The sequence below is a fragment of the Sinocyclocheilus rhinocerous genome, unplaced genomic scaffold (genome assembly GCF_001515625.1).
Source record: "Sinocyclocheilus rhinocerous isolate Xijiao unplaced genomic scaffold, SAMN03320098_v1.1 scaffold638, whole genome shotgun sequence".
Taxonomy (NCBI): Eukaryota; Metazoa; Chordata; class Actinopteri; order Cypriniformes; family Cyprinidae; genus Sinocyclocheilus; species Sinocyclocheilus rhinocerous.
In genome coordinates, this window is record NW_015664206.1 from 237611 (window position 1) to 257848 (window position 20238).

General features: G+C 35.3%; 1 protein-coding gene across 2 annotated transcripts in view; it reads left to right on the plus strand.

Moving 5' to 3' along the window:
* LOC107729984 (phospholipid phosphatase 2-like) overlaps positions 1-16951 on the plus strand; it is a 26188-nt gene extending 9237 nt beyond the window's left edge. The window contains exons 2-6 of one of the 2 annotated variants that reach the window (XM_016540721.1): positions 10386-10537; positions 12366-12628; positions 14008-14065; positions 14607-14783; positions 15214-16951. In XM_016540721.1, coding sequence (XP_016396207.1) covers positions 10386-10537; positions 12366-12628; positions 14008-14065; positions 14607-14783; positions 15214-15423 — 860 coding nt within the window. In that variant the 3' untranslated portion in view covers positions 15424-16951. The remainder of the gene's footprint in view (positions 1-10385; positions 10538-12365; positions 12629-14007; positions 14066-14606; positions 14784-15213) is intronic. The other variant, XM_016540722.1, reaches the window with a different exon arrangement.
* Positions 16952-20238: the final 3287 nt, after the last annotated feature.

Consider the following 20238-nt stretch of genomic DNA (forward strand, 5'->3'; position numbering starts at 1 on the left):
CTCACACACACACACACACACACACACACACACGTGAGTAGATCAAGAACTGAAAGAAACGTTTGAATCTAACTGTTGAGGAACTAGTACTGTTCTAAAACCTAGTGAGCATCCTGTGTAGGCAGAATTTTAAAACATCATAGGTGGTAAGAAAGTTCAAGTTCAAATTTTGGAACAGAGCTATAGAATACAGTTCTTCTGAAGGTTCTTTAGTTTCAAAGACGTTCTTGATGTCTCAATACAGGTTCTTTTGATCAGTGTTTTGGTTTCTAGGTTCTTTAAAACACCAGAATGTAGATGGTTTTCTAAAGACCTGGGATAGAAAGTTATTTGTGGAACTTTAAAAGGTACTGAAATTAGACGGTTTGTGCCTCTTTGGTTTTAAATGGAACTTCTTTTGGCAAACGGCAGTGTTTCTAAGGTGGATCTGACGTTTCTATCGGACTGTTTATTAATTTGGTTAATTTGAGTCATTTGATTTTAATCAAAAGGATTTTGGGGTATATAATGATTATCTTTTTGATGTGTTTGTTATGATGAAGAGCCATTGCGCTCAACACTCCCAAGGTGAGAATTGAAAAAATTGGATATAATTTTTTTTAGAACTGTGCCAAATTTGTTTTTGTTTTTTTCCAGTTTATTTGATCAATTTATTTATTTGATCAAAAGTGACCATAAATACATTTGTAACGTTATTAAAGATTTCTATTTCAAATAAATGTTTTCTTTTCTTCAAATAATCATGAAAATATAAGGGTTTCCACAAAAATATGAAGCAGCACAACTGTTTTTTTTAGCATTGATAATAATCAGAAATGTTTCTTGAGCAGCAAATCAGCATATTCGAATGATTTCTGAAGGATCATGAGACACTGTAGAGTAATGATGCTGAAAATTCAGCTTTGATTCACAGAAATACATTTTAAAATATATATTCAAATAGAAAACAGTTATTTTAAATTCTAATAATATTTCACAATATTACAGTTTGATCAAATAAATGCAGCTCGCTCTTTGTGAATGTAGTTTCTTATGCAGTAATCCTGAATGACTTCCTCTCTGTTATCATCGTTCACTCAATCCTCTCTTTTACACAGCAGAAGTTAAATGTTTTTTAAGTTTGCTTCATCCTGTCTAACCTGTGCTGAAGCGGGTCACAGCCTCACTGTCTTCTGTCCAGCTTATTTTCTTCTTGCTAAGCAACAACAGCTGCAAAAAAGCTAATATTTATCCAGGTTGTTTAGTGACCTCTTTTAGAACCCTTCTCTCCGATTGGTGCAGAGACTCTGTCTGTTAGTTACTCAGTGTTTCAGTGTGTCAGCAAGCATGATGGAAGTCACACGGATTGACCCTCTCCGCATGTCCGATTCTAAAGTTCATTGAGAAGCGCTTTGGGTTTTTTGGGTTTTCTCTAAATAGTGGAAACATTCAAAGCATGCACACTTGAATAAAACCCAAAACTTAAGTTTCTGCCCTTAGGTTTCTGGTCTCTAGATATGTATTCAGTGTAAATTTGTGGGTTTCTGTTTTGTTTGGCTAACTACTAATGAAATATGCAAATGTAAATTGGCATTGAAAAGCCTCGTGCACCACTAGAGATGAAGTCTGATAGACTGATACGAGTTCATAATAGTGTATGATGAGTGTTGACCTCAGCTCTTCTTTCTGCTTGTCTGTTAAATGTTGGGAGGTCATTATCCTTTAGTTGTGCTTTCTTAGAGCACTTTACATTTATAATATGTCAGGATATGTCAGGACTTGTGATGTTGAGGAGGGCAGCATGTTTGAAACAGCTTTAATCAATCTGAGTGAAGTGACTTAACTGCAGTTCAGTGTATGTTTTGTTCTGTCTTTTTCCTGTAATTTCCTCTGACTTAGTTTGTGCATTCTTTTAGACCCTGTCTCTTCATATATTGCATTGTCTTTCTTTGAAAAAAGGAAGTCTTTTTTTTTTTTTCATTTGAAGTTAAATATCAGGGTCAATCCTGGGTAATATTTGATATGTGTAAATGATTCCTCAAATCATGCAGTTGTGCTGTTACTTTACTAAGTGATTAGATGTAAAATATTTGCCTGGTAGTCATTATCATGTGCAGTGAAACACCACTAATATTTTGTGTGAACTTTTGAAACGGTGGATGTACATTCTGTCATCATATTTTGATATTATGCAGAGGCCACACAATGTTTTCTCTCAGCGGCTGTGGGCAGTGTCTGCAGTTTTGTGTGAAAATGACACTGATTCCAGTCCAAGAGACAGTGAGATTTCACAAGCACACATCCAGCTCATAACTCAAGGGTTTTGAGACTCAGGGTTGCCATGTAATATAATGGAATTTTAAAATGGTTATTTACAAGTTATTTACATTTACTGTAATAAATATATAGTACCTGACAAAGACTTTGGGGTCGGTAAAATTTTTTGGTTACACTTTATTTTAAGGTCCAATTCTTGATATTAACAAACCATTAACTACGACTTTGGCCTCAATACACTCCTAATTTCTGCTCATTAATAGTATTGGATAGGATTAGGGATGTAGAATATGGTCATGCAGAATATGTGCTTTTATAAGTACTAATAAACAGCCAATATGTTAATAATATGCATGCTAATAAGCAACTAATTAACATGAGAATTGGTCCATATCACTAAAGTGTTACCGTTTTTTTTATTTTTTTTTAATGTTTTTTAAAGAAGTCTCTTCTGCTCACCAAGGCTGCAAATACAGTAAAATCGGCAAAATAGTAAAATATTATTACAATTTCAAATAAGTGTTTTCTATTTGAATATATTTTAAAATATTTTATTCCTGTGATGCAAAGCTGAATTTTCCGTCACATGATCCTTCAGAAATCGTTCTAATATGCTGATTTGCTGCTCAAGAAACATTTCTGATTATTATCAATGTTGAAAACAGTTGTGCTGCTTCATATTTTCGTGAAAACCATGATCCTTTTTCCATTTTCAGGATTTTTTTAATAAATAAAAAGTTCTAAAGAACAACATTTATTAGAAATGGGAATTTTGTGTAACATTCTAAATGTCTTTACTGTCACTTGATTAATTTGATCAATGCATCTTTCCTAAATAAAAGCATTAATTTATTTCAAACAAAAGAAAAGAAAACTTCATTAAAGCTAGTGTTTATTAAATCCAAGACATTTCAAAATGATGAATAAATTAGTTTAAGCAAATTAGAAGCTGATGCAAGAGCTTTTTTTCAGTCATGGCTCATCATATTTTGCAATCTTCTGCAAGATTTTTCTCATCTCTGTCTCAGCCAGCATTCCTGTTGAAATGCTGTCATATCACTTTATCATTCCAGCGTGGCGGCACTTTCTCTCTCTAGTTTTCCATCATTGTAAAACCTTCATTTTGACTGAATGCAGCCACATTCTCCAAGTGATTGTGAAAGAAAACGAAATTTGAGTCTTATTAAAAATCTCTTTGGCTGCTTTTAAACACGGATACTATTGCGATATGATGTGTATTTTGGCTTTGTTGAGCCTGGGAAGACCAATAACATGTATAATTTCAAATTTCTCTGGCCATGGGAAACGCAGAACAGAGTCAAAGGCCACAAGGATAGCAAACTCTGTCCAGTTATGAATTCTTGGCTGTTTATTTTATCTAATTTCATCCTGGCTGAAACACGAGGACCAGATGACAGGCCCCAAGACAATAGCGCTTCTTATTCCGTGAGTTCAGACCCATGCGAGTGCGAAGACAAATGATCCTTTGGCGCAGCTCCTGATCACTCGGCACTGTAATAACTTCAGAATAGGCCTGCCATGCAGTCGATCCACTATAAGGCCAGAGCTGTGTGTGAGTTTTGCTCTCCGGGGAGGAATTACCAGGAACTCAACGTGACCTTCAGGACAAACCATTGCGGCGAATAAGAAACAAGCTAATCTCTTGTGAGTACAGAGGCGGGCAGTTTGTTTTGAGACTCTCTGTTGATGGTTTTCTGCGCAGGAGTGACATTTAGATTAATTTAATGACAGTTTGAGAATATTTTGATAAAGTCCCCGACTGGAGTTGGATGGAGGGATTTCAATAAAAGACATGCAGAAGTAACTAGCAAGAACTGTATATGCCAGAAACAAACAATTTACACAAGTATGCAAACACTAACATTCAAAAGTTTGAGGATTTTTTTCTTCTTTTTTGAAAGAAATATTTTTTTTTCCCCCAGCAAGGATGCATTAAATTGATCAAAAGTGACAGTAAGGGCATTTATTATGTTACAAAATATTTCTGTTCCAAATACATGCTGTTCTTTTGAATTCATAAAAGAATCCTGAAAAATAAAATATGTATCTTGGTTTCCACAAAGATTCACGACTGATATGAAATGTTTCTTGAGCAGCATATTAGAATGATTTCTGAAGGATCATGTGACACTGAAGACTGGAGTAATGATGCTGAAAATTCAGCTTTGATCACAGCAATAATTACATTTTAAAATATATTCAAATAGAAAACAATTATTTTAAATTGTAATAATTTTTCACAATATTACAGTTTTTACTGTATTTTTTAGACTTATTTCAAAAACATCAACATCATAGCAATTCCAGACTTTTGAAGTGAAGTGTACATAGTTAATGTATGTTTAGGCTTTCATTTTTGAGATATGCTGCAGTGATGTGCTTATATAATCTTTAAGTAGTTCTTTAATGAGTGTTGCTTGTTGAAGTTCAATCTTCATGTAATGTGAATGGACATGTTTTATTTCTCTCGGTGGAAAGAGGGAAGTTAAAACAGATGTATGTTCTGAGTCGGCTCCTGATTTAAAACATCATCCACTTACGGTAAATGACTTGAGATGCCCATATCATAACAGTATGTTCTGATTGAAAAGACATGTGAGGTGTGTTTTGTTTTGTGTCGGCTACATTTCGTCTGGATGCGTTTTACAATGCGTTTTAGCCAAGAGTGATGTGTGGACCAAAATTTCCATCAAACCATCCTTATCATATCCTACCCTAAAACCAGAAAGAAATGAACCCAGTCTTAATCATAAAATCTGAATGGTTGATATGAATGTTGTTCCAAGAGCATGATTACAATCACTGTAAGAACCAAAACTCTATGCAGGATTGGGATTGCTTGATTTCATGCGTGCATATCAGAATGCCAATCATAATGCAATACAAGTATGCATTGCATTCTCATTAACGTAAACAGTTGGCAGTATTTTAATGCAACATTAGCGCAGTTGTTGTTGCTAGGAAACGCTTGTTTTGTTTACTGTGTGGAGACGTGCTGAAATTGCGTTTGGTCTCGTACTGTATCGCGTACCTTGTCAGTGTCGTGCGCTTGCTTGGCCATTTGTTGTGATAAACAGGAAAGTGTGTCCAGCTGAATTCAGTTTGAGTTTTGTTAGACAATATAAGAACCCTCTTAAAATCCATTTTATAGTTGTTTATCGACCCCCAGGACCACTAGAATATAAAAACCCTCTTAAAATCCATTTTATAGTTGTTTATCGACCCCCAGGACCACTAAGTAACTTCGTGGAAGAATTAGATGTGCTGCGCTCAAACTTTCCTGAGGATGGTACTCCCCTAGCTATGCTTGGAGACTTCAACATCCACCTAGATAAACCTCAGGCCGCAGACTTCCACACTCTGCTTGCCTCTTTTGATCTCAAGCGAGTGTTAACTATGGTTACTCACAAATCAGGCAACCAACTGGACCTTATTTACACACGGAGACTTGTCATTTTGCACTTACATATTGTTGCTCTTTTGTTAGTTTTGATTGCTTCTATTGTCCTCATTTGTAAGTCGCTTTGGATAAAAGCGTCTGCTAAATGACTAAATGTAAATGTAAACATGAGGACTTTATACCATTAAAGGAATAGTTCACCTAAAAATGAACATTTGCTGAAAACGTACTCATCCTCAGGTCATCCAAGATGTAGATGAGTTTGTTTCTTCATGGGAACAGATAGATGTTTCTATCAGCTGTTTGGACTCTCATTCTGACGGCACCCATTCACTGTAGAGGATCCACTTGTGAGCAAGTGATGGAACTTGCTTTCTCCAAAGCTTTTTCCATGAAGAAACAAACTCGTCTACATCTTGAAAATGTCATTTTTGGGTGATCTGTTGCTTTAATGACTAACTCTGACCTGTGATTAAACCCAAAGATTTAAGTGTGGACACAAGTGTCAGTATTTAGCTGGAACACAATTCCCTCACAGAGTAGTTTAGGAGAAAATTCCACAAATTATAAAAAGATCCCATCTGGTGCATGTTTGTTTCAGGTGACATTAAACACACACACACAAAGGACAAATGAAGTGAGACACCTGTTCAGATGGCGAGACAGGAACCCGTCTTTCTTCTACTAGACAGACATTTCCTGATGCCACAAAGATACTTCTGTAAGCCGAATGTCATCATTTGTTGACATTTTGAAGAGTTCTGGTTCTCTTGGACGTTTTGTTTACCATCATGGCCTCATGTGGCTGTATGTTCCTTCAAATATGATATGTGAATGCCCCATATATGTATATATATATATATATATATATATTAGTATAACATGGTATGTTTCATGCTGGACAATTAGAAACCATTAGCCCTGTATTTAAGTTTAGGTGTTAGTAATTTAATGTTTTTTTGTCATTTTTTATTAGTTTTCATTTTTTAAATATTTTATATTTATTAAGCTTCTTTTATTTCATTTTCACTCAATATTTTATTTTATTTTATTTATTATTTTATTTGACTTTACTTTACTTTATAAAATTATAATATTTGAGTCATCGGTCACCAGCGTTCCCAGAATGCGTTTATGTTGCTTTGTTTTTTTAACACAATGTGTTTATTAAATACTTTATTGACACAGTTACATAAATTACCTGACTGTATTTAGTGTGAATTTGTTCACATTTACATATTTGTTCACAATCTGTTTTTACGTGGCCTAAAAACAATGATATATACTATGAGGAGTGATGCTTAAATTGAGATCCTCATAGTTTTTAGGCCACGTAAATACAGATTATTTACATAAATTGTGCAATCTAAAATGTTATTGCCCTTTTAAATCACTGCAATGTAGAGAACTTCTTCAAATAACTTCACAACTTTTTTAACTACTTTAACTGCCTTTTAGAGGGTAGTTTGCCTGTAGTTGAACTACTTGTAATGATGAGTAGTTTGTACAGTCTGAACTCCGATCCGCCTCCTCTGAGTTAGCAGCACCTCTGCCAGTGGAAATTTCCCGCACATGCACTCTTATTAAAAGCCAAACACTTGAACTCTGCCATCTGACTGCAGTTCTCCATCGAATCCCACCCTTTATTTCTAAAGTGTTCAGTTTGAGATCTTTAGCTGCTCGTATCTCAGTTCTCTAAACTGCATCAGTGATCTTCTCCGAGAGTTTCACATCCCTCAGGTTAAACCAGTATTCAGCACGAGCCGTAAGAGTGAACGTGCCGATCTAAGACAGCTCATCTATGTCACATTAACCATCAGGGTGCAAAAGGAAGAACTGACCCTACTTGAAGTTTTGTTTTCTTTCCCATGCTGACATTTAGACCCTTCATGCTAAATACCAGAGCTGCTCTAGAAATGTCTACATGTATCATGGTTAGTGCATGCTATGCTTTCTTTTTATTCAAAGTTGCAATGCTAAGTTTTTTATATTAGTACTTTTTATAATTTGTTGTAAAAACACCGTAACGTAACCCTTTAACAATAGTAAACACTGGTTGTTCTATATAGGCAAAACTTGAATTGTATTTTGTTTTGGACACGGCCTTACAAGCAAGCAAGCAAACAAGTTTCTTTTAAGCAAATCACTTTGTTTGGATGGTTAATTTTCAGTAAACTGATCAAAAAAATGATAAAATATAAAATGTGTTATTAAATATAAAGTTTGTTTATTTACTGAGTTATATAGATTACTTGACTGTATTTAATGTGAATTTATGTTCAAATTTAATGCTTTCATTACGAGCGATAATATAGTTTAAATTATGCGACAATAAAAACAATCATGCAGTTGAGATTTGCTAAATAGTCTGTATCGCTTTACGTGAGTAACTGCTATCCTAATATGTACATAATGTTTGGAAATAAATGAAAGGCTGTTGCCTGAAATAAACACATTTTATCACCTCAACAAAAGGAACTGGAAAAATTATTTTCAAACAGGTTTCCCTCATCTTAATTATCTTCATCTTGAACTTGTTATAATGGCGGGAGGTTTTGCTGTAGGTGACGTGAATGTTTTAAACCGAGGAAACCAAATGATACGGTCTCTTCAAACAAGAAGGAAGAGGGAGATGTGCAAAAGGCTGATAATGAAAAGGAAGGGAGAAAAAATACTTTGAGAAGGAGGTTAAAGTTTGTTTTTACAGTCTTGACATTCAGATAGAGATCTGATAAAGACTGTTCACCTGCCTTCGTGAATCTTTAAGGCTCTGAATATCCTGTGATAGTGGACAGTTGTGTTCCTAAAGGACAGTTTTACCATCACACACATGATTTGAGAGTCTCATGTGAAGTAACATTTAACTTGTTCAAATCAAGGGCCGCATTACTAAAACGTGAGGTTTAAACCTTTCACAACTGAGTTGAATGTTATCAGTCTGAGTCAGAATGCGACTCTGGTCCAAAATCTAGTAAACTACGTCAGCTACTGTAGGTTAATGGTAACTGATGACTCTGCCTTCATTGACACAGTAAGGTTCTAATTAAAGTTTTATGAGTTCCCAAAAGACGACCCCCAAAGCTCATTGTCATCTCCTCGCATCCGTTAAAAGAAAGCTTTACAGTCAAAGTCATTGTGAAAATGTGTGCGGTTGCTGGTGCCATTGTCAATGTTATGAATGTAGGCCAGTTTTTTTTCTTTTTACAGCCCTGTCTGGGTTTATGGACATTTCCTTTTGTGCAAGAAAATGCTTATGTTCTTTGTGTCTGAAAACAATGCTTGCTTACTCAACACAACCCGGGATTTCTTGTTGGAACTAAAATGAGGATTTTTCTTGTTGGAAATAGATTATGGGTGCACAGATGTCCTAACAATGCTTCTTAAATCCTAAAATCCTTCTTAAAGAGAGTTCGCCCCAAAAAAAATACTTTGGAAGTCAATGGGGACCATCAACTGATAGGTTGCCCACATTCTTTAAAATATCTTCTTTTATGTTCAACAGAAGAAATAAATTCATATCGGTTTGGAACAACATGAGGAATTAGTGAATGATGACAGAATTTTCATTTTTGAGTAAACTATCCCTTTAAATAATTCTTTTAAATATAAAAGCCAAAAGATCATTTGCTAAAACACCAAAAATGCACTCTCTGACACAAACATATAGTAGTCATGAAAGTACTTAAACACTTCTGAACGTGAATTTCATTGCATTAGATAAAATATGTGATATTTGCAAACAAATGTTCCTAGAGCTTGAACTCAAAAATTTTTACAATATTTTGTAATTATATATTTTTCATTTGAATTTAAAAGCATTTTAATTAAACTTTTCTAAATTTCTTTACTTAAACAACTTTTATCAATAAATCTTTAAACTGTAAAAGTTTTAAAAGTTTAAATTTGATCAATCTTTAAACTTGCTCTGACTCAGACCGCTTTCAGTCTGTCATTTGGTTAAGTACATTTGCTTCAGTGCTTGTGTGTGGATCCAAGTAATATAATATATGACTGGTCTCCAAGGTCCTGATCCTGGGAAAGTTACCGTGGCTTTGGGAATAGAAAATATGTTGATGAACTTCTGAGATGAAGCAAATATATTTTACTCTGCCTTAATATTCCGAGATCATTTTCCCTCGACAGTCTGTGATAAATCTGATTGGCATCTTTGATGTTTGATGGGAAAAAAGTGATGTGTGGAATATTCAGGCTTTGAGAAACACCACTAGGGTTTATAAATATTCCCTCCCCTGGTTCTCATGACTTCAGATAGAAAAGATAGTGGAGTTGCACATGTTGGAGCCATAAATCAATGTTTTCCTGGTTACAAGATACTGTTGTGGGCATCCGTTGAAATGACATCTGGTGCCGTGACCCTGCCGATGATTCCCACTGACTTCCTGTGTCCGGATGGAAAGCAGAAGATTACCCAGCGTTGTGTTTGACATTTATGATTAGTCTGTGTCTCTTGATGTGGAAACCCTTCTGATGTGTTGCACACTAGCTGCGTCAGATTTCATATTAATATCTGTGTGTATCACAGAAATACTGATGAACTTGCATGTTGTCTGTTTCCTATTAATAAAGCATTTTTCTTTTTGTTCCCATGGAACGTTCAACAAAAGACATGCACTAGATGATTTGTTTTAATGTGTGTTACCAAGCCAGCCATCTGAGGCCAATAATAACGCTGTTGTTTGTGTTTCAGTGGCGATGCCGTTCATCATAATGACCATCATGTTCCGGCCGTACCAGCGTGGCATTTACTGCAATGACGAGACCATCCATTACCCCTACAGACCAGACACCATCTCTCACAAAATGATGGCGGCTGTTACCATTTCCTGCTCCATCATTATCGTGAGTCTCCACCAATCAATCAGCTAAGCAACCATTAAAGGAGTAGTTCACCCAGAAATGAAAATTTGCTGAAAATTTGGTCACCCTCAGGCCATCCAAGATGTAGATGAGTTTGTTTCTTCATCAGATTTGGAGAAATGTAGCATCACATCACTTGCTCACCAATGGATCCTCTGCAGTGAATGGGTGCCGTCAGACTGAGAGTCCAAACAGCTTATAAAAACACCACAATAATCCACAAGTAATCCACACCACTCCAGTGTAATCCAGTTAACATCTTGTGAAGTGAAAAGCTGCATGATTGTAAGAAACAAATTCATCATTAAGACTTTTTTAACTTTAGAGCTTTGCTTCTGGCCAAAATGTAAGTCCATAATTCATAATAATGCTTCAGTGAAAAAGTCAATTTCCTGTTGTTCTCTCACATCAAAATCCACCCACATATTTGTTAAGAACTGTTTTAGACTGTTTTCACTTGTAAATGATGATTGATCTGTTCATATTTCTGTAGAAATCAATATTATAGATTATGGTATTATGGCCAGACGAAACGGTTTTGAAGTTAAAACATCTTGATGCATTTGTTGGAAATTGGAGCCTGTGTTGGAAAAAATGGATAGTGACTGTGAAGCTCCAAAAAGGACAAAAATGTACCATAAATGTAATCTAGAAGACCAAAAGAATCAAATTGTTTCATCAGTGATTCGGTCACAGTGGTTCTCATGTTATTGGTTCACTGAAGTCTGTTTATTCCTCACACAAAGCTATCGTATGAATTAGTTAGAATGTAGCACACAATTCAATAGGAGCTACTTTTGTTGACTGTGACAGATGTAACTTCAGTTCAAAGTGACCACATTTTTACCTTTATGTACCAAACATGAGGGTGAATATATAACCACAGAAATCACATTTTTGTGTGAACTATTCATTTAAGGAGCATCATAACTGGCTAAAATGATTTGATATCGAACTATTTGTGAGAGCCAACCAGTTGCGGTAATTCTGAAATGAATCTATTGCGTAATTTGGTTGCAAAAACATGCAGGTGGGTTTGGGTATTGTGTCCACATTTTCTGAGAGAACATTGTAATTAGTTCAACATGATTCATCAGTGAGAATACAATTGAAAACATGAGTCATCTACATCACAGACTCATACTCTGACTTTCATTTACTCTCATTACTAAGAATTAATCTTTATGTAACACATCTGATACACAATGGTAATACAAAAGTGTGTTACATAACACATAGGTGCATAAGAAATTAATAAAAAATGTATGAGCTATTGCAATTTGTCCCCAAAGAACCTTTCAGTGATCAATTCTTAAAAGAACCACTTTTTCTTAGTGTGAAAAACATTTTAATAATCTAAAGAACCGTTTTCCAATAAAAAGAACATTTTGTGGAATGGAAAGATTCCATGGATGTTCAAGGTTCTTCATGGAACCATCAATGCCAATAAAGAAGCTTTATTTTTAAGAGTGTGAAGAACTTTTTGTGGGATGGAAACATATTAATGTTTTTTTCATGGAACTATAGATGCTAATAAAGAACCTTTCTTTTTAAGTGTATTACTCATTCACCCTAAGAAACCTTAAAGGGGTCATATGATGCTGCTAAAAAGAACATTATTTTGTGTATTTGGTGTAATGAAATGTGTTTATGCGGTTTAAGGTAAAAAAAACACATTATTTTCCACATACTGTACATTATTGTTTCTCCTCTATGCCCCGCTTGTAACACTTCGAAGAGAAAGGAAAAATTTAAATCGCAGCATATGATCCCTTTAAACCTTAAAATCGTGTTGTTTTCTCACTTGCAGATCACTTCCGGAGAGGCTTACCTGGTCTACACCAAACGTCTCTACTCCAATTCGAACTTTAACCAGTACGCTGCGGCGCTCTATAAAGTGGTGGGGACGTTTCTGTTTGGCGCGTGTGTGAGCCAGTCTCTGACCGATATGACCAAGTACACCATCGGACGATTGCGGCCCAACTTCATGGCGGTGTGTGCTCCGGAAGTGTGTGAGGGCTACATGCTGGAGATGAACTGCACGGGAAACCCTCGCAACGTGACCGAATCCAGGTACAGAAGCAGGGGACGAGAAGGGCCGGTGAAAGAGGTCGTAAACTGCTAACCTCACTTCCTGTATTTGTTTATATTTGTCACCTGTTGTTTCACTTCCTGTTTGACCAGTACATTTGTGCTTTCTTAGGCTTTGACCTTTGCAGTCCAAAGGTCTCACTTGAGTTCTCAAATGCCTTGTGTCCTCAAGAGACCTGAAATAATAATAGATTTGATTATACATGCACTAGAAAGTATGATGTGTGGTCACACGCATCTTTTTTTTTTTTTTAAGGAACTATTTGTGTCCTGTAATCAATTAGGTTACATTTTTTTAATTATGATTTTAAATGTATTATTATTTTATTATTATTATTATCATTTGTAATTCTTTTCCTTTTAAAGTATAAATTAATATAGATTTACATTTTTTTTGTCTATTTGCTTTTATTCTAATTTTTAAACATTTTTATAATTTCTTCATCCCACACAGTGTTTTTAACTAAAACTATTTAAAAAGTGTTTTTGGTAATTGAAATAAAGCTGAAATAAAATAAAATGTAAATATTAGATGAAAAGTAGAAATGACAACAGCATATAACACAATTACTTAGACTTGTGCTTAAATGAAGAAAATAAAAGCTAAAGATATAAAAAAGCTCATTTAAAATATTTATAAATACTATAATAAAAATATAATAAATAATATAATAATAAATATAATAATTAAATAATAATAATCATTATTATAATAAATATATTAAATAATATTTAAATAACACTTTTAACCAAGAATTGCTGTTATCAGTATTGCTGTCATAACCAATACGCTGTACATTATAGGTCACAATGTTTATAATAATAATTTTTGGTTATTATATAAATGAGAAATGTGCCATCTCTGAGAGATGAAGATCAATAATTTAAATTTTTAAGATTTTTACACGTATCACTAAACTGATTATCTCAGAGTAGGTTTAAAGGGATAGTTCACCCAAAAATATAATATAAAATATAGTGTAATTTGTGTTCCAAAGATGAACGAAGGTCTTATGTGTTTGGAACGACACGAGGGTGAGTAATTAATGACATAATTTTTCATTTTTGGGTGAACTATCCCTTTAAGGTTAGTAGGTTTAGGTTTAAGTATTATTACCAAACCAATCACATTCACATCATCGCACATCATACCAAAAGGCACTCGGAGGTCAAGGCTGTTATGAACATGCGATAAATATTTTAACACCGATGAAACATAGTATGAAAGTGAAGAATGACCCATAAATGTGTCATTCTAAATGATTCGTGCACTGTGAAAATTATTTTTTCCCCCTTTCTCCTTGTATTGTTGTCTTGTATCTGTCCGATCCGTCCTTCCTCCGTGGATTGTGTTGTGCCAGGCTGTCGTTCTACTCCGGTCACTCCTCCTTCGGGATGTACTGCATGTTGTTTCTGGCGGTGAGTTGTCACAGTTGTCTTCCTCTCCTGCAATCATGCTGACACAGAAGACTTGTGTAGACAGATAAAGGAGAGCTCTCAGAGCAACAGGAAACACCACGGAGACAATAAACTACGACCTCAAACATTCCCAATGTCTCCAGCTTTAAATCAAGACAGTATATGGTGCTTAAAGGAACAGTACACCCAATAATTATAGCTCTGTTATCATTTACTCACCCTCATGTTATTTCAAACCTGCATGACTTTTTCTCTTCACAGCATGAAAATTCTCATTATGTGTTCCAAACAAGAAAAAGGCATACAGGTTTGGAGCGGCATGAGGGAGAATGAATAGTTTTCTGGTTGCTTCACTCATGTCAAGACGTGTCTGTAGTGTAGTCAAGTCATATTCACACAAGGTGCTTTCCCATATCTTTTAAGGAATTGCTATGACTTGCATTGATTTTCCTTCTACTGAACCCTGAAGACTGATTTTCCATTTTCTTCCCATATTCTCTTTTCAAGTATTGTGTAATCCCTCCTTGTTTCTCCTGTATAGCTGTATGTCCAGGCACGTATGGCATTCAAGTGGGCCCGCCTCCTCCGGCCCACAATTCAGTTCTTCCTGGTGGCCTTTGCCATTTATGTGGGTTACACACGTGTGTCTGACTACAAGCACCACTGGAGCGACGTGGTGGTGGGTCTCCTGCAAGGGGCGCTGATCGCAGTCCTCACGGTGAGTGGGGTGAATCTCATGAAATGACGAACAAATTATAAAACCATTATAGTTTGAATATAAAGAAAAGAAATCCTGTTTTAGAAACATTGGGATATCATTTTTTTTGAATTGTGAAATTATGTCCACGATTAAGCCCAAATAAAAAAAAATACTGAAAAAAGAATAATGTGTAAGTAAGTATATAAATGTACTCAATGAGAATTTTTTTATTCCACGTTACAGTAATTTTAATAGAATTTGGATGGAGAAATTTGATTATTTGTTAAAAAAACTTTTTTTTTTTTTTTTTAAATAAATCTAATATATTATTTAATACATATATAATATATATAACAGTAAATCTATAATAATATATTTATTTAATAAATAATAATATATAATAATAAAACAATAGATATTTAAAATATTGTTATTATTATTATTTCAGTGTTCTACAAATCTGCAAGCTGCATTAGGACTTTCTCCTCTCCGTCACAGGTGCGATACGTCTCTGACTTCTTTAAAGAGCGCCCCCCTCGCTGCCAGGATGTTGAAAATGCTGAAAACGAAGACAGCGAACGCAAGCCCAGCCTTCAGATCGCAGACACGGACAGAAACCATCACTCCTACAGCAGGCCTGTATGAGCCTGACCTTTGACCTGTGAGAGCACTGGATGCTGCACCATGTCTCGTACAGACAGCCACACACACTGTTCTCTGGCACTGACTGCGCTCTCTTCCACAGGATAATGCTCCCATTTCACACAGAGAGCGAGCGAGTGAATGCATGAACTAACACTGAATATTAGATTTTAAACTTCTCTACAGACCGTGTTTATACCGGATTTTGTCTTATGCACGCTCATATACGCCAAGTGCACAGATCGCCTGACATCTAATTGAACCGTTAGGGACTTTATTGTATCAGAGCACAAAGACGAACTTCTCCAAGGGGAACTGGTTGTTTCCATGACAACCTCAAAACCACCGGTTGACATTTACTGACTAGCCGTACTTCTGCTGTTGGAAGCGATTGTTTCGGCATGGGAAAGAAAGTGAACTTTTCCTAGCCATCAGAAGACAAGAATTAATGTTTCGCTTAGTAAGAAATCCAGGAAGAGAAGTCTGAACATGGAACAGATGCCAAAAAAGGTCTTTCTCACATTGTCAATTAGATATTTTATACAATTTGATATGTGTGTTATATATATTATATATAACTGGATTATAGTGACTTTATTATTATTTTTATATATAAAGAAAGGTTATTTTCCTGTGGCGGTAGGTTTAGGGACTTTTCTAAACGTAACATTTTGGTGAACTAGTTATTATATCCGCACACATCTAGAAGAAATTCTGCATAGCATGAATCATTTTTATATTACTTTTTTATGTTTAATTTTCTAAAGACTACCATGACAACTCGTGATTTCAATCTAGCTTTGTCGCGTCGCTCGCTCTCATAACGATACGATTTTATGAAAACCACTATCTAACCGAGGCACATATATATATCGGTATATTTCATGGAAATGAGTCTTACTAACCATCCTATCCAACAATAAGGATCAGGAAATGTTAACTATCAGATTTAATACGTTTAACAGCTGTTTATCTCTTAATATTATCACCACGTGAACGTGAAAATGCTGCTTGTAATGTTAAAATCACAGCCAATCATAAAGCTGTATGCTGATTCTGAACCAATGAGGATTCACTAAGGGGCGGAGCTACCCAACATGACAAGAAACTGACGCTTGTAGATTAAAACGAACTTGCAAAATGTTGTACCTACATTATCGGGCTGAATGTTTCCACAGCATTATGATTGTTTAGTTTTATATGCATGTTTACAGTGAAAAACGACTGGCGGATTCAAGAATCAGGCTAGTTTTATTTTCTTCATGTCAAGCCTTTGCGTATGACGAAATGACGTTTTAAACGTAAGGTGTGTTTAAACATTGGTCCATTACAATATTAGCGTTCAGGATTTTGTCTCCATTTACACTTATCCTTAACTCTGATTTTCCTCATTTTATCGAATTCTAATTTATGTTCATTCGGAGCTCGAACCGAATCTCAGCATCGAGTGCCTCCTTCCAGGAAAATCCAATTGATCACCAAGTCGTTAAAGTCCCCATGAAATCAAAATTAAAGTTTTTTGGGTGTTAGTATCAATATGTTAATCTTAAGGTTATCTATAAGGCAGTGTGCTCCAAAACAGTGTCAAAATTCGCATTTAGAAGATATAAGCATTCAAAGCTTGCAGTTCGTCACTTCCGCCAAAACGGCTCAACGATTTTTTTGACGTCACATCGTACTTCAGCTTCTCATGAAACTTTCTGTCCAATCAAATGCTCTCTAGAATCCGAAGCGCCCGCCCCCTACACTATAAAATAGACGCTGAAGCCGCGGCTGAAATCGGTCACTTGTCCACAGAATTAGTATTTTCTGTACAGTGAATGGCACGTAGTGCACTATATAGGGGACAGGGAACGATTCAAACAGTGTAAATAAAAGGGGTGGGGCTACTTGATATGTCCCGCCCTGTCTTCCTGTTTCAGGGGACCTTTAAGACTGAATGGGCAGGTGACATTGAAATATTAATAATAATAATAAGTATGCAAATTGGAATACAACTACTGTAAGTCTGTACTTTGCCAGTGGAAAAAAGTAGTGCCATCTCGTCTTAAAATCCTACAAACTTTCTCGTACAACTTGCGCTAGCATTAGCTGAATTAAATACCTTAAAATTAATTATAATCTTTAGGTTTAGACACTTAAGAACTGTCTTTGCTTTCTCAATATTTTTCTACAGCTGAAAAGGAAATGTCAAATATTCCTCCTCTTCCAAAATAAACCATGTATTCTGGCATACATTTTAACTTCCCCTCTCACCTATTATGTTATTAATGTGGGAAAACTTTTTTTAAAAATAAAATTTTTCCCTCTCACGTTATTTATGGAGGAAAAACAATCATATTTTTTTTTATTAAATCTTTTTTTTTTTTTGTCGCCTCTCACCTGTTGTTTATGGAAAAATACATTCCTTTCTTAGTTTCAAGTTGTTGACAATCGCTCATCTAAACCCTGCACAACAGAACCTGCTGTCTACTGTGAGTTGCTAATGCTGCATTTTTTTATGGACACTATATTTAGTGAATATGAATGTCTCCCTTTTTTTGCTTCTATATGGAACGGAGACTCTCTTGTGACCGATTTAGTCACAGAAAACCGGACGGCCTTAAAATAAATGAGGACTGAGCTCAGAGAGTGACTTACACACTAAATGTGCAGAAGATTGTGGCTCATGTTTACACCTACATGCTGTTGCCAATATGTGTGAAATGCAACTTTTGTTTTTAGTTGAATGTTCCAGAGCAATGTTGAGTATTTTTGGAGGATTGCTGTAAGATTGTGCAGAGAGAGAGAGAGAGAGAGAGAGAGCACAACTTCATCAAGGATAATACATCAGTTTCAAAAATTGGTTGTGAAATATACATTATAAAAATTGAAAAATTATGTGCATTAAGTTGCATAGATGAACATATTACAATATATGTCAAAAAATATTGTCCAACTGATTTAGTTGAAGCTACTGAACTTTTTCTTCAAAAAGGTAATAACTCTAAACCACTTATAATGTTTAGAGCTCCAGACATTTTACATGAACCAATTATTATTTTGTAATGATTGGCATCCGTGACTTTATGAGAAGTTTTGAGTGTATAGCATATAAATGATGCACATATATATTTTTTATTTTCTCGGTATGTTTTATATTTGTTTATACCTAACATTCGAAATAAAATAAAAAAAAGTTGTACAGCATCATTTGCCATAATGTTTCTGCTCTTGCTGTAAATGAGCTCAAAACGGAAATTAATGACAAGTTTTGAAACTGTTCGACGTTCACTGTGCAGATGTCTTTAATGGTTTTATCTTATCAGTTGGTAACACTTCATATTTCAACGTCTGTTATCTGAATGACATGTTTGCTAGGCCAAGTATTATTATTACTCTTGCTCATACTTGCTGTTAAAGGTTTGCTTCAAATCACTGACCATACATGCACTGAACATTTCCAAGAATTCAGACTCAATTATTTATGATTTTATATTCAGCATGTGCCTTTAATTGGATGAAATATTCAGTCCGGTGCCTTTCAGCCAAAAACTCCCCCTTATCTAACACAGAGACGATTGTACAAGGGAATTGTGGGAATTGAAGCAGCCAAAAATGTCAGATAAATCCTGCTTCTTTTCATCAGATTGGTGTTCAAGGACAGTTGATTCTCTTCAGCTTCATTGTAACCAGTTAAATGCAGGCAGGGCTGGAAACATCTGAGAAACACTGACTTCACATTTAATGTCCTCAAGTCAAAGTGTATATGTACAATCTCTTTTATATTGTCTATAGGTGGGACTGGTTTCAATTCAGGCTGGTTTTCATTTATGTGTTGTGTCATGGACACGTGACATCCCGCTACTACATAGAGCTTTATTTACAGTCCATGTGATCCAACAAAAGGAGTTTTTTTATATTTTTTATCCAGCACTGATTCTTGACAAACACACCAAAAAGTTTTCCACTTCGAAATGAGTCAGAGATGATCACTTAAAGGGGGTCATATGATGCGATTTCAATTTTTCCTTTCTCTTTGGAGTGTTACAAGCTCTTGGTGCATAAAGAAGATCTGTAAAGTTGCAAAGACTAAAGTCTCAAATCCAAAGAGTGTGAAGACACGACCCAAAAATGTTTCCAGTGCTTCATCCTCGAAGCATTCTGGGATGTATGACCTGCATTTGACCGGTGATATTTCATGGTGCTGTCTTACATCAGTCAGATAAAACTGTGTGGCCATTTCAGCCAAAAGATTCGCTCATCAGTTAAATGGTTTTAGATGCACTAAATCTATCAGTGTTTGACGTCAACTGAGCAGGTTTCAACACATTTTAATTTATTTTTATCAGTTAGTGTTAATGCCATTTTGGAAAAGTTAGCAAATAAACAGTCAAGCCATTACATTTGTTTAGATAGGGGGTGAAGATCTCCTAACTAGTTCCACATGGAGCAAAGCAAATGCGAACCTGATCTGACTGATAAGTGTTTGATCATAGCGCAGCCTAGTGTTGAAACCTACATCATAAGATCGCAGCCCCAGAGTTTGTTTGTTCATAGCCTGAACTGTCCTGGTTTACAATTAAGAGGTTTAAAAACATACAGAGTAGGGATGTAACGATTCACTCAACTCACGATTCGATTCACAATTTTTTATTTATTTATTTTTTTTTATTGCTTGGACAAAATACTGTACGTTTCTTGAAATATAGGCTAACGCTATAATAATATACTAATATAGTACTTGTAAATTATTGCTCTTTTGTTGGTTTTGATTGCTTCTGTTGTCCTCAGTCGAGTTGGTTGGATTTGAATCGTCACATATTTAAATTGATTTTCAACCGGCTCGCGG